Source organism: Podarcis muralis, chromosome 4, assembly GCF_964188315.1.
Source record: "Podarcis muralis chromosome 4, rPodMur119.hap1.1, whole genome shotgun sequence".
Taxonomy (NCBI): domain Eukaryota; kingdom Metazoa; phylum Chordata; class Lepidosauria; order Squamata; family Lacertidae; genus Podarcis; species Podarcis muralis.
Window position 1 is genome coordinate 43,124,115 of NC_135658.1, and position 14,674 is coordinate 43,138,788.

At 42.1% G+C, this 14,674-nt stretch overlaps 1 protein-coding gene across 2 annotated transcripts; it reads left to right on the forward strand.

The window, feature by feature from the left end:
* Nucleotides 1-753: 753 nt before the first annotated feature.
* Nucleotides 754-11,095, forward strand: POU1F1 (POU class 1 homeobox 1). 2 transcript variants are annotated; one of them, XM_077926724.1, is made up of 9 exons: nucleotides 754-895; nucleotides 3,623-3,630; nucleotides 3,963-3,977; nucleotides 4,347-4,372; nucleotides 5,412-5,512; nucleotides 6,955-7,197; nucleotides 8,095-8,259; nucleotides 8,603-8,663; nucleotides 10,864-11,095. In XM_077926724.1, the coding sequence occupies exons 1-9, from the start codon at nucleotides 754-756 to the stop codon at nucleotides 11,075-11,077; spliced, it is 975 nt and encodes a 324-aa protein (XP_077782850.1). In that variant the 3' UTR covers nucleotides 11,078-11,095. The 2 variants fall into 2 exon arrangements, with proteins under 2 accessions (XP_077782850.1, XP_077782851.1); XM_077926725.1 differs by lacking the exons at nucleotides 3,623-3,630; nucleotides 3,963-3,977; nucleotides 4,347-4,372 and having other exon boundaries at nucleotides 5,447-5,512.
* Nucleotides 11,096-14,674: the final 3,579 nt, after the last annotated feature.

Here is a 14,674-nt window from a genome sequence, read left to right on the forward strand (position 1 = left end):
GACCTTAAAACAACACATCTTTCATGTTTTTTCCAAGTCTGACTAGTCTCAATAAACACTTAGTACTTCCTATCATGCAGAGTAGTCCGTCTGAAGCCTTCTTCATGGAATAACATCTGTTTACAGATCTCTTCATATAATCCAAAAATTAAGAACCAAATCTCATTTCTATAGTTTTTGGTTTTAATTTACATGTATAATTTTTGGATTTTGGGGGGGCTTTTTGGTAAGATTTTGGTTTTTCAACCTTTTGCTTTGTGTGGTGGGGATCTCTGCGTGATTTGAGTGTTTGTTTTTTGGCTTTTGGGGCAGGTGTTCATACGGTTGGATAACACTGAGGAGGTTTCCGCAACTATCATATGAGCAGAAATTGGGGTAAAAAGACTCCTTCCTGCAGCCTTATCCAATATTGTTCCTTCACAAAAGCCTGCTTTAAAAGAACCTGGGGAAAAATTGGGTCTCTGGTTTCCCCTCATTAATTGGGTGTCTGTTGCATTTGGGTGGGGAGGAAGGAGGTTCCTAAGTGATCAGGCAACTTGGCCAGGCAAAGCACATTAAAATGGATAAAGGGATTTCCTGACAGTATAAATACCTGCACACGACTTCCCTGTGCACCATAACCCATGTTATGTATATATGCAAGGGAAAGTGGTAGCAATCGAATCTGGACTGCTGGGAACTGCATAGGGTAGACTTGGGAGAAAAGCAAGGCAAGGCATCTCTTCGATCTTCCTTTTCTGTTTGCTTGTGGGAATGAGTTGTCAAGCCTTTCCTTCAGCTGACACCTTCATCCCTTTGAATTCAGACTCGTCACCCTCTCTGCCTCTGATAATGCATCACAGTGCTGCAGAGTGCTTACCCGTCTCCAATCATGCCACCAATGTGGTCTCAACAGGTACTTTTTTTATTCTATCAGTGTTGCTCTTCTCAATGTGCCGTGCCTTGGCATCTTTCATATGCTACGCAAGCCCTTGAAGGGAAAAGTTTTTAAAGAGATCAGGTTCTCTGAGCAAATGATTCAAGCTAAAACTACCAGCGTGCCAGGTTTAATTGAGTTTGGTGTAGTCGTTGTTTTTTTAATTGCCACATTAGCTTTCCAGTAAAATCTTCACAATGGCAAAGCTGGATCATCATAATGCACCATCAAAAGGCTGGTGTCTTATTTACTTATCTGATGTCGTATTTCTTTAAAGTGTTTCCTAAATGTTTCAACAGACGATTCCAGGGTGGTGTACAAACGTGTGAATAAAATCAATTCACACAACGTACAAAATTTAAAACCATTTAAAAACAAGACGAAACATAAATCCAAAATGGTAAAAGCGTATCACAATTCCTAAAACCATTTACAATCTAAAATGTCTTATTTCCTACTTCTCAAAAACTCATACTAAAGAATGGGAAGATGCATTTTATGAAGTGGAAAATAAAACCAGCCAGTTTGCACATATGCCAGCACTAAAAATCTAAGGTGTTAAAAATATTAACCAAGCTAATAAATCCTGTTTTCAGTTGCATGTCTAAGTATGACATTATTAACAATTAAATTTCATTTCATTTGGACTCTTCCATATGACATTTTATTTTTGTTGTTGCTGCTGGTCTAGGTGGTGGTATATTCTGCAACATGCAATTCACTCATTTATACTGAATTTGTGGTGGTTTATATTGGAGCATCCACACATCCTTCTGCTTTATTAGATGTTCTGCAATGCTTCCCCAATGTTACTGCATTATTGTCATCTGGAGCTACACATCTTGAACAAGAGTGCTATAAAAGCTATCTGGGAGTGAAAAAACAAAAAATAACTTGGAATGTTTGTGGTATAAAAAAATTGAAGGATTTTAGCAGGAACATGCACTGTTTGGGAACAGAAGAGTTTGTCTGCCTCCAAAAGCTTTACAAACACAAACAGTATTGAAAGTGGGATTGTATGTATAACCTCCCTGATACCAAATAATCATGAAAGCACAATAAAAAGGATGCTTGGAAGGGCCCTTAAGAGTTGATCAAAAGCATCAATTTATTCCAAGTGGCGTGAAATGACATTTCAACCTTAAATAAAATCATTTGTATGCCCATTTTTTCAAACTCCAGTATGTGTGTTTAAGCAGAAGGGAAAACAGAATCAGAAAAAGCTGCTACCTAAAACCCAGGGAGGGGCACAGGGAGTGGGAATTAATCTCTATTGAAGGTACATCAAAAGAGTTTTCACCAACCAATAAAAGTTTGGTAAGGAAGGAGCCAACAAGCCTCCTTGAGGGAATTCCATAGTCTGGGCTGCAACCATAGATACTCCGTCCCATTTTCCTACCACCAGCGTGTCTGAACCCAGCTGGAAATGGCCTCAAAGATCTCAGAAATTGGGTATGATCACACGATGATCCTTAAAACACCTTGGTCCTAAATCTTTAAAGGCAGTATTTGGCACTTTGAATTGGGAGTGGAAACACGGCCGTATCCAAGGTCAGTCTAAACAGGAAAAGTGGGCCATGGATTCTGAGCTTTCTGCCACATCTGCATTTGTCTCAAGTCATACTTTCAAACACTTGCAAGGTTTTATATACCGGTAACCTGCCAGAGAGTTCACAGTTTTAGAATAATTTTTTTCAAAATAAGAATTGTTTCAAGAAGCGCCAGAATTAGGTTTGGGGGTTACCTTGGCAAAGTTCTACCTGGTCAACCTCGACTTCACCAACGTCTCCCCACTAACACTACCACCCCCCTCCAAATAATTTTCTGGTAGTTGTGGACTTACAACTAAATGCTGCACTATGGTCCCAGTGACTGGCCATGCCACATCAACAACAATAAGACAGACCACTCAGAAGAAGGCAGAGGATGCCTTGTGCTGGTTTAGAATAATAGATGCTCCTTGGGAAGGCAGGGAAATATGATTTTTAAGGTAGAGATCCATGTCCCATTGACAGAGGCTTTTGTGCAGCGTTCCTTCATCGCTCCACATCTGGTTTCTCCCAAATGAGTTATATCAGTGATGCATGAAAGTCATTGTGCTCAGAAACTGCTATGCTCTCCTCTCCCCTGCAGGCAATTTAAGCCAGGCTCTTTTCAGTTCCTTAGGTTTCCTGTGACTTCAAGAGCTCTCCGTTTTTAATTTCAGAGAAGCATCAAGATGTGTATTAAAGCAGATGACCCTGAAAGTATATTATACTGTATCCAACTATTTCAAAGATCATTAAGTTAAAACTTTTTTTTCTGTTACATGGGAGAAAACCAATTTGTGGATTCAAAAGAAATGAAGAAAGAAGCAGAACGCTGCGCTGCCATTTTAATTTAATGTGAAATAGAATCCTTCCAGGAATATAATTCATTTCTATTTCAATGCCTTAAAACAAGAACTGTGGCTGAAAGAATGAAAATCAAAAATGGTTTGGCACACAGTGATTTATTTGCAGTGCATAACCCCCCTGCCACACACATAGACACACTTGCTTTTTTAAAATTTTGTGAATAGTTCATACTGCGGACTTTTGACCAGCCTGCCAGATAAGGATTGGCCTGTGATTAGTACAGAACTATATTGAAACTTGCATATGTGATCTTTAACAAACAACTCTGTTTTGAAGTAAAACTGGATGCACTGATTTGCGGGCAGGGGAGTTCCTTCTGTGTAAAATGGAATCAAACCAAAGAACAATGGGTATATTTGACTAACACAGAAGCCATTCATAGTTCAAGAAGTAGTCAAATGTCCCTTTGATTCCTTTATCATCTGCCCACATCAGACGTGACTATTTTTTAAAAAATGTTTATTTTGTAAAATTTACACCATAAAATAAAATCTCATAAGCATAATTTATATTTTATGTGTCAAGCTTTTCAGTAATCACTATAACTAGCACACGATGGCCTACATTTACTGGACTTCTGCTCCACCTGCTTTCAACAACTTTGTCCTGCATGGTAAATCTGAGGTGCATTGAAAGCTGGGTGCATGCAGTTGCTTTCCCTGAATGTACAGCTCAAATTTACACACTTTCTTAAGATGCTCTCCAAAAGGTAGAGTATAGACTCAAGACATATCCAAAATGTGAATATAATGTATTATTTGTTTGCCTGTTTGTTTATTTCATAACATTTGTACACAACTTGATTGTAAAAAAAAGAAAAGAACAACGCTCAGAGCAGTTTACGAAAAGATAAAACAATAAAATAAAGGGGGAAAATTACAACCATACTTTTAAAGCATATAAATAGAAGGTAAAATACTGAGTAAAATTACCTCCACTTTCTTAGTGTCTGGGTAGGCTTGTCTAAACAGGAATTTGTTTAGCAGGCACCAAACACAGAACAGTGAAGGCACCTGCTTCATCTCAACAGGCAGGAAGTTCCAAAGTGTAGATGCTGCCACATTAAACGGGTCTTGTGTGACACCCGTAGTGGTGCTAATTCTTCAACTGAAGAGGTTGAGTGGGCACATGTGGGGCAAGGCAATTCTAGTACACTGGTCCCAAGTTGTTAAGGGTATAGTATGTCAGTTTGCATTTCCTGGTGCAGAAGGTGTTGAGCTGATGTGTAGAGATCTTTCCTATTCTAATTAATTCAAGAGGGTTCTGGAAGCTTCTCTGTGTGGAAGAAACAAGCAGGAGTTCCTGATATTTTGGGTTATTCCTTCAGAGAAGCTGAGTATAGCTGGCTTACACTGGTTCTCTTATCTTTTCAGTCAAGGTCATGCTGACTATAAAAGTAGGGCCAGAAGGAGCCTGGGTTTCACTTTCTCTTTCTATATCTTTTCCTTCTGGTGTGGTGTTCTGTACATGGCATGCTTAGTGTTAATGTTTTAGACTTATTATAAGTTATTATAAGTTAAAGTTAAGTCTGCTGCAGCTGGATTTCCCATGGACAGCACCAATCCTGAATGTATTGGATTTGTGACCATTATGCTCATTTGCCTTCCGTAGCAGTAAAGCTCTGCTGGATGAAATATTAATTGCCTCTGCTCTATTTTGGGGGGTAATCCTGCAACATGTTTAAGGTTTTACTCTGCTAACTATACATTGGAATCTATTCTGGGTCAATACTGAGTAGAATTTCAATGACATAGTATACATTGGTGCCTCGGGTTACAAACACCTCGGGTTACAAACACTTTGTTGCAGACTCCACTAACCTGGAAGTAGTACATTGGGTTAAGAACTTTGCCCCAGGATAAGAACAGAAATCATGCGCCGGCAGCGCGGCAGCAGCAGGAGCTCCCATTAGCTAAAGTGGTACCTCAGGTTAAGAACAGTTTCAGGTTAAGAACGAACCTCCAGGACAAATTAAGTTCTTAACCTGAGGTACAACTGTACTTTGGTTGGGTTGAAAGGATGATCTTCGGGTCTTTATACATGTTCTTACCGATCTCATCTGTTTTGTTAACCCCAACCCCTAAATCTTCCTCCATATGCCTCTCCATGCCGACACTGGGAAATGTTCTATCAGGTCTGCATTATTCCATCCCTTCCTGCCATTATGGAAACCAGCAAGCTGCCTACGGCGTGATGGCAGGTAAGAAATGTTCCCTTAAACCCAGTGGGCCCATAAAGCGGGGGGGGGGGGGGATACATCTGTAACTAATTCAGTTTGTCTCAACTGAAATGGTATTACTGCACCCTCAACTTCCCCCTCCCCCTTTTTACCCAGGGATCAAGCCTGCAGGTCCAGATATGCTGGCAGCCAGCCTCTCTCAAAGCCGCATTTTGCAGACCTGCAGTATGCCCCATCCCAACATTGTGAATGGTGTTGGCACATTGCAAGGCAAGTCTGTCCTGTTTCATTTTGTTTTGTTTTCCCTAACTGATTAACCTTATTACATAAAAGGCTTCAGTGCCCGAGAGGCATTCCTGTAACAGTGGTAGTTCAAAATCAAAAGGAGCAGGGTTCAAATCTTAATTGCCATTTAAAAACGATGAAAAGCCATACAGAATCGGGATGACTAAAAGAGACCTTGTGGTTGGAGCTAGTCATCATCATCGGGAATGAATGAATGAATGAATCTTTATTTGCATCAGCCATCGGCCATAGCAATAAAACAACAATACGATATACGAAGAATGAAAATAAACAGACAATTATATAAAATGAATTTTAGGGTTTATAATCAATAGTCAAATAGTGGAACTTATTCTGTTTGCCCCAGCTAAAAACCTTGCAACCTTTGCTGTCACCTGCTCATCTTGATCTGCCAAGAGAAAGGACACTGTAGCAGTGGTTGGGCGACCCATAATGGACAATAAAAGGGGTGATAATCTCATTCCTCAAGTCTTTATAAAGAAGGGCCAGAAGGGCATGCACCACCAATTCAGTACGGCCATCTCCACAGGGACCTAAGTGTTTTTCGTGTGGAATCGGTTGTAATTGTCCCTCAAGTACAGCCATTTAGAAACGATGAAAAGTCATACAGAATAAGGATGACTAAAAGGGACCTTGTGGTTGGAGCTAGTCATCTTCATCGGGAGGGAATTCTGCAAACTCAGGAGCTGCCCCAGAAAAGGCCCCTTCTTGTCTATTCACTAACCAAATCTATTTTTCTGGTGGGAGATACGAAAGGACTACTTAGCCTGTGGGAGGGTTCATATGGGAAGAGATAGTGTTTCAGATAGCCTGGCCCTCAGCTTTTTAGGGTTTTAGCACATTTACTGGGCTTGGAAGCAAACTGGGAAGCCAGCACAGTCTATTTGTTTATTCATTTCCAATATTTATAGGCCACTTTTCATCACAGAGGGACACAGAACAGTTTACAGAACAATCAATAAGACCAGTGGACATAAGACTTGGGTAATATGAAATGAGAATAAGCTATTAAGACTTCAATCCCATGCCACTTACCTGGGAGTGTGTCCCATTGATCTTGGTGAGGCTTACTTCTAAGTAAAAGTCTGCCTAGGATTGCACTGCTGCTAAATGATGTGAGCTAGGAAATTATAGCATTTGTTTTTGTTCTCCAACAGGTAGCCTCACCCCTTGCCTTTATAAATTCCCTGACCATGCGCTGAGCACCAGTTCATGTGCTCTGGGCCACAGCTTTCCTTCCATGCACCCCTCCATCCTTGGAGATGACTCGGTCACTGATTTTAAGCAGGAATTCCGCAAGAAGAACAAGTCAATCGAAGAACCAATAGACATGGATTCTCCTGAAATCAGGGAGCTAGAAAAGTTTGCCAACGAGTTCAAGCTGAGAAGAATTAAGCTGGGTATGTGACTCATTTAACTAAAGATGTTAGGAGATTTTTAAAAGAATCTTTTGTTTATGCTAAAGTGACAAATGCATGGATTGTGGCGTACTGATAATGATAAAATGGTCAACTTTCAGCAGCAGAGTAGAAAGGGCAGTGTGAAAGGTCCATGTCTAAGTACTACTGCAAATGAACTGGGTTTTTACCCAATACTGGAACTTTTCAAGCCTCCCACATTCTTCAAAAATGGTGCACTGATATAAATGATCCTATGTAGGAAATCTAAATGTGGATGTCTTTTCTGAGTAGTAGGAAATGTATAGCACAAGCCTTGTATAGTGCAAGGATAAGTCCCAGGCTCCCTTTTAGTTTGTCTGCTTCCGTGTTAAAATTAAAACATTTTATTTTGTACAAGCAACAGGGAGTCTTGTGACTTTTGTGGCATGTGGTGCATAAAGTGGCTGTAGATGCATTAAGCATTATCCATAGATGCAGAATCATCCTCTCTAACGATCTCACTGAGGTCAGAAGAAAAAGAAATGCAGAGAGGTACAGGGAGTGCGAATTATGGCATTACCAGTGGCCATTCATGTAAAGTTGATAATTTGGACAGCCTGGCATTGGTTAGCTAATTAGCAAATGCAGTCTTCAAGGTGACACAGGATTCTTTGTTATTTTTGCAGCCACAGATTAATGGCTTCCCCACTGGAAAACCTTTTCTGTGTCTGATTGCTGTGAAATCAAAATCAGGTTTTATTAAATGAAAGAAAAATTCCGGAAGAGCTTCAAAATCATCAGTGTATGCATATATATAGGTGGGTGAGTGGATGTGTCGACTGATAAATAGATAGGTGGATAAAGTGTTCCTATGCCAGCATCTTTCCCTGAGTTTGTAGGATTATTTTCTTTTGGCAGGTTATACCCAAACAAATGTTGGAGAGGCTTTGGCTGCTGTGCATGGCTCTGAGTTCAGCCAAACAACTATTTGCCGGTTTGAAAACTTGCAGCTGAGCTTCAAGAATGCTTGCAAACTAAAATCCATCCTAACCAAGTGGCTGGAGGAAGCAGAACAAGTAGGAGGTATAACCCAAAATTTCACGGCTCTTCTTAAAGGAGATTTTCTTGCTTGTGTGCATTGAAACTGATGTGGAGCTGAGAACAATTTTCAGAAAGCACAGGCCTGCTCCAGCAACCCCTTTAGCACATTTAGTCAAGGGAGGAAGCAGGATTGTTCCCTCTAGCTCTGTCCCAGGTGCCAATGAACCAGGTGACAAAGCGCCCCCTGGGTCGTAGGTGTGGGTCCTATTTTGAAATCACTGAAATGTGAGTGTTTAGTTCACAGGAATTGCAGGTCACAATAGCTTTTGATACTGTGCATATTATCATTGGAAGTCGCTTTCTCTCACAATGTTCTGTTCTGCAGCTTTATACAATGAAAAAGTTGGAGTGAATGAGCGGAAAAGGAAACGCCGAACAACCATAAGGTAATGCAGCTGGATGCTGAACTGGGCTTTTCAGCTTTGGGAAACGCAGGCAGTCAGCCCTTGAGTATTCCCATCTGCAGGAATAGTCTCCTAAGGCTGCCATCCTACATACCAGGGGTTAGGGACCTTGGGTCCAGGGGCAAAAGGCAGCTTACCTGGTCTTTCTAGTCAGTCCTCAAGACATGTGTCCCTAGGATGAACCCCCAATGGCCCTGCTCCATGCCACCCATGGGTGCTTTTGCCCATCTTACTCATCTGGATGGATGGTGGTGGGGTGTGTAAACCTCTTGTGTGGCTAGAATGTAGCCTCCTGTGGAAAGGTAAGAGTCTTCCTCATTGGCCCACTATTGCTTCTGGCCCAGCCCACTAATGCAATGCAGCCCTTAGGCACAAAGAGGGGACCCTTCCCTGCTATAAAACACTTGTTGGAGGCTAAGTCCCTAGAATCATAGAAATGTAGAGTTGGAAAGCCCCCCTCCTCAGTGGCTTGTACAAGTAGGCTGCTTAGCTTTCCCCCCCTTTAGTTGTTTTGTTAATAAGTGTTTTATGGAAGATGGTTGCTTTGCTGATGATTTTCAATTGTTTTACTGGCGATTTGTTAATTATTCTATGTGATTTATGTTGTAATTGTGATGGTCTGTTATGTTGTTTATTGTTGTAAGCCACTTTGTGATTCACGTAAGTGAAAAGTGGCATAGAAATATAATGATTGAATGACCCTGAGGGTCATCTAGTGCAACCGAATCATGTCCACAGCCTTACCTGGAGGGGCTCGAACCACCAACCTTCTGGTTAGTAGCCAGATGCCGTGACCCATTGCACCATGTCCAAATACACATGTATAGGATACGGTCCTTATATTTGGGGGGGGGGGGGCGAGGTCCAAAACATCACACTATTTTCCTCCATATATCTAGTTGCAGATAGGTAGCTGTGTTGGTCTGCTGTAGTTGAAACAAAATAAAAAAATTCCTTCCAGTAGCACCTTAGAGACCAACTAAGTTTGTTATTGGTATGAGCTTTCGTGTGCATGGTATCTGAAGAAGTGTGCATGCACACAAAAGCTCATACCAATAGCAAACTTAGTTGGTCTCTAAGGTGCTACTGGAAGGAATTCTTTTATTTTGCTCCTCCATATACTTACAGTTGAATTCATGGTCCCTTTTAAAGACCCGTGCTAATTAAATCTTCTACGATTTTGAATCGATAAAAACCACAATGTTTTGTTTTACTCCACTACCCTGTCAATGCTGATACACCCACACCCACCCACCCATTCCTGGCTTGTTTAACCTCAGCAACACAAATACATCGCAAAGTACAACTTCTCTAAAAAGAAACCCTGAAAAGGGAACATACCACCCCGGCTGTTTTGCATCAGAATCCTACCTGCTTTGCACAGCCCCTTTCATGTCAAACATAAAGTATAATGCTGCCCCCTTGTGGTCAAAATGAAAAATAGTTCCACTACGGAGGGAACTGTTTTTTGTTATCTTTGGAAGAAATATATCACATATCTGAATGTTGGCTTTGGAAGAAATATACCACATATCTGAATATTTTCACAATATTTCAGCTTGGGCTGAAAAGCACAACAAGTGGCTTGGAGGCAATTTCAACATTCGTTTGTAGTTTCCCCAAAGAATGAGGCAATATCGTAATATCGTAGCAAGGTTTCCAACTTGTTTTTAAACATTACACTCTCAGATTAGAACTGCAAATTTAAGCCGATTTAAAATGTGATTTGGTAAAACACATACTTTTGTGTTAACTGGTACAGATTACCTTTTTTGGCTCAAATGTTGTCATTTTTATTTGTCACTATGGCTAGGGGCCTCCAAAGGTGGAAGTGGCCGAGGCCTCTCTGGACATGTGAGAGATATTCCCAAGGAAGGTTTTCACTAAAACACCTTTGGCAATGTACTGTCCATTTTTAAAGCACCAATTTGAGCCTTGCTTCTCTCTTTGCTCTCTTGAATTTGGTGCTGCTCTTTTTTTCTCTGCTAGTATTGGAAGCACAGGGATAAATACGGATGATGCTTCCTGTTTGCATCGCACAACCCAGGCTACAAATGACATGCGGATGTCATACTTTTTTTCCTGTCGTGTATGTGAAACGCCTTGCATGAACTGGCCCATAGTTTCCATGCTGCCTGAGATACCAAGGATATGATCGAATTGTTATGGTTCTCCTTTCTAGCATTGCAGCCAAGGAAGCTCTGGAGAGCCATTTTGCAGAACAAAGCAAGCCCTCATCTCAGGAGATCATGAGGATGGCCGAGGGGCTCAATCTGGAGAAAGAAGTGGTGAGGGTCTGGTTCTGCAACAGAAGGCAACGAGAGAAGAGAGTGAAGACCAGTTTGCACCAGAACACCTTCAATTCCATGATTAAGGACCACCAAGAGTGCCACTAGACTTTCTTGGAGTGAAGCAACACTTTGAAAACTGGACTCCCCCCCCCCCCCCCGAAAAGAAATGGGCGTAAATGCAGGGCATATAATGCTTACCACTTTTACAAGTTTGTCAAGCTGAATGATAAATAATTTTAGGGCGGCTTCATTTAAATACTGTGCAGTTAATACAGCCTAGTGCAGTAGCACCTTGTGCAATTTAGTAATGCCAAAATTCGAAAATAGGGAAAGCAGGAATGAAGACTGCTTGGCCTATTTTAATACCACTGTCTATAGTGTCGGAGGGTATGATGACTCCTATGGGTGCAGAATGCAGAAGTTAGGCGGTTAGATATTCACCTTTAAAGGGTGGCCTGCTGTGGTGAACACTACTTGCATATTTTGGAGGGGGTGTTCTCACACATCCAAGTGCTTTGCTTTCTTTATTTTAGGCTGAAATCTTTTACTTAGTTGCTCACTGCTGCCACCATGTAGCTAAATATCAAGTCAATTATATATCCCATTTTTTACCCACTAGTAGCTAGCTATGGATCAGCGTGGTACAAAACAGCACCGGCTCCATTTCAAAGTAAAAGGCAGAGTAACTTATTATTTATTTTAAGTATAAACAGCTGAGGATCTTAGCTTGTGTAGATACTATATGTTGATCTGTACATTAGGGTTACCAGACGTCCCCGTTTTCCGGGGACAGTCCCTGCATTTGCGAATAAGTCCCCGGGCAAATTCCATCCACGGAATGTCCCCGGATTTCATCTAATGTCCCCAGGAAACACAGCAGCGGGAGTCTCAGCAACCCAGAGCAGTCGGCTCTGGCTGGCTTCAGGAGCTGCTCGGAAGTCCCCATATGATGGTAGTGCAGGGGCTCTAAGATGCAACTTCCGGCCTGCCTCCACCTTCCCTCTGAAAGACAGTGTGAAGCCTCGCTTCCCAGCTGAGGGATCCCCACCCCCTCCTGCTTGCACGCAGGTAGGAATGGGATTGGAAATGCTCCGATGGAAAGGGAGGCATCGCGCTGCCTGAGCCTTGCTGCTGCTGCCACTCTCGGCCCTCCTTCTCCGCCTTGTATGCCTGACCCACTGCATACTGCTTCCCCACCACCACCGAAGAACGAACAACTCAGGGGCTGCCCAGGCTCATGGAGAAAGGAGATAGGAGCCTCAGAGGAAGGGGAAATGTGGCGGTTGAGGTCAAGGCGGCAGTGGCCCCTCTGCCACCGCCATCATTGCAGCATCAATGTCCCAAATATGTAGCAATTAATTAATTAATTAATTAAAGTGTCCCTGGATTCATTGAAATAAATCTGGCAACCTTACTGTACATGGTTTACTGTTTAACTCAGAATGGTTACAGCTAAAGTTACTGCTTCTTTAAGAAGAAGAAACTGAGAGATTCAATTTATCCCCTATGGTCAGTTTCCCTAGACCACTCCAACCCAGTTAATATTCATCCATCTAGTTGTGGAGAACTACACTTGCAGTCAAAACACCAAGGCTGCAGGCTGCACCCACATTGCTGCTCTTCAAATTTGTGCCTCCCATAATCCCTTGTCTGTTGAAACAGGCAGGTGGGGAGGGGGTTTCTCTCACTTGTAATCTGCATTTCAGAAATTCCCTAGATCCTGAAGTGTAAGCTCCGAAACTTACACTGAGATCCACAGACTAGAAAAACGCCATTTAACTTATGCCAGCCTAATCAATTTGGACAGAGATTGAGATGGAAGGGATATTTAAAAGCCTGAGGTTATGGGGAAATTCTGCTGACATCTATATGCTGTAGTCCTTTAATCCAAATACTCTCATTAGCGCCCTAGACATTAACTGAACTCACTAAATAAGTTACAGCATGAAGCCTTTTCCTCTGCAAGAATGAGATTTCATAGGAGGGGAGGAAAAGATGACAGGAATCAAGGGATTTCAGAGGGGGGATGAAAAAAACTGTCAGCTCCGACTGGGGCAGGCTTATCGGTGGCATTGATGAGGACTCTCCTAGTTGACAGGATCCTTAAACCTAAAAGCTCCTTAAAGCAGCTGTCGCCTAATGAGCAGTTTTAGCAAACAGTGAGGGGCCTGCTGGTTAAAATATTGCCAAGAACTTTTAATATGGGAAAGGCTTATAGGCAGGCATTACCTAACATCTGCATTCTGTACATTCATCTTTAAAGCTACTTCACTCCACCTTTGCATTTCGATTTTTTGCTTTGTGAAGTCCAGCCAGGATTAAAAGCTTGCTGTTACCAAAAGGAAGTTGGCCCAACGAGAGGTATTCCTTAAACTACATTGGAATAAACATGACAATTACCTCTATCCTAGCTTATGCAGGGAAGCCAGTAATGTATTAGTTTAGTTTCATCCTAAAAATGAAAGGATCGTGCTAAAGCACCAGATACTATAGGGGGGGTCTCTAACTGGGACCTTTATTAATAAGCTAGACGCCATGTGACCCACATCTTGGAAATGACCATAGCATGGAATGGGAGACGCACACAGCTAGGTACAAACAAGCATTTGGCAATCAACAAAAACCACATTTTTTTTATTTCATTGCATTTAGATCCCACATTCTTCTCCAAGGAGCACAAGGTAGAGTCAAAGAATTGTAGAGTTGGGTGGGTCATTCAGCCCAACCCCCTGCAATGCAGGAATCTGTTGCCCAACACAGGTCTCAAGCCTATGACCCTGAGATTAAGAGTCTCATGCTCTATCGACTGAGCTATGCCTGTGGTTCTCCCCATTCTCATTTAATAATGGCCTGGTTCATGTCACTTCAAACCCTAGTTTAAAACAGGCATAGGCAAACTCGGCCCTCCAGATGTTTTGGGACTACAACTCCCATCATCCCTGACCACTGTCCTGCTAGCTAGGGATGATGGGACTTGTAGTCCCAAAAACATCTGGAGGGCCGAGTTTGCCTATGCCTGGTTTAAAATAATTGCGGTGGAAAACAGCATCCAGACAAGGTTAAGGGAAAGATTCTGATCATCCACCACAGGCCTTTTTGACGGAGGGTGGAGCCTCAGACATCAATCACAAGGTGACTCTATCTGTCTGTCTGTCTATCTATCATTGCAGGCATGGCTTGAGTTGTGCCTGCAGAGGCAGATCCTTTGCATCACCAACTTCACTTCAAGCCAGCGTTGCAAATGAATGTGTGTGCTCATAGCAAGCTGTTTTGGAGCTTGCTATTAAGTGCCAATCCCAGCAGGCTTGCTGAAAGCACCAGTCATCAGCTGGGTGGTGCTGACAGCAAGGCTTGCTTGCCCAGGAACAGTTCGGAGTGCACTTTAAAGAGCTCACCTGTTCCTTTGCAGCTGTGTTTCCACACCCTAATAGTAGGTGTGTTTGGGTATGATTCGAGGAAAACTGCTTTTCAAGCCAAATTGGGGCCTGGCAAACTTGCAGTTCTTCAGCCCTAGTTTAATGTGACGTGTGAACCACCTCAATGTGAATTAAAACAAAAGTTGTGTTGTCTGGATATTGTTCAATGGATAAACAAGCATCAGGAATTGTTGGAAAACACAGCATTATTGCCAAGCTGTGTAATGTTTATTTTGCTGTGTAATTTCTTCTGTAGTATATCAGCCAGTTTAAAACTTTCAGCATT

What these genes read in the sequence shown, in the direction of transcription:
- POU1F1 (XM_077926724.1), top strand. Translation starts at nt 754, where the DNA reads ATGAGTTGTCAAGCCTTTCCTTCAGCTGACACCTTCATCCCTTTGAAT. An exon ending in TGCCTACGGCGTGATGGCAG is followed by an intron (nt 5,513 to 6,954) that starts GTAAGAAATGTT and finishes GTTCTCCAACAG; the next exon opens with GTAGCCTCACCCCTTGCCTT. An exon ending in AAACGCCGAACAACCATAAG is followed by an intron (nt 8,664 to 10,863) that starts GTAATGCAGCTG and finishes TCTCCTTTCTAG; the next exon opens with CATTGCAGCCAAGGAAGCTC.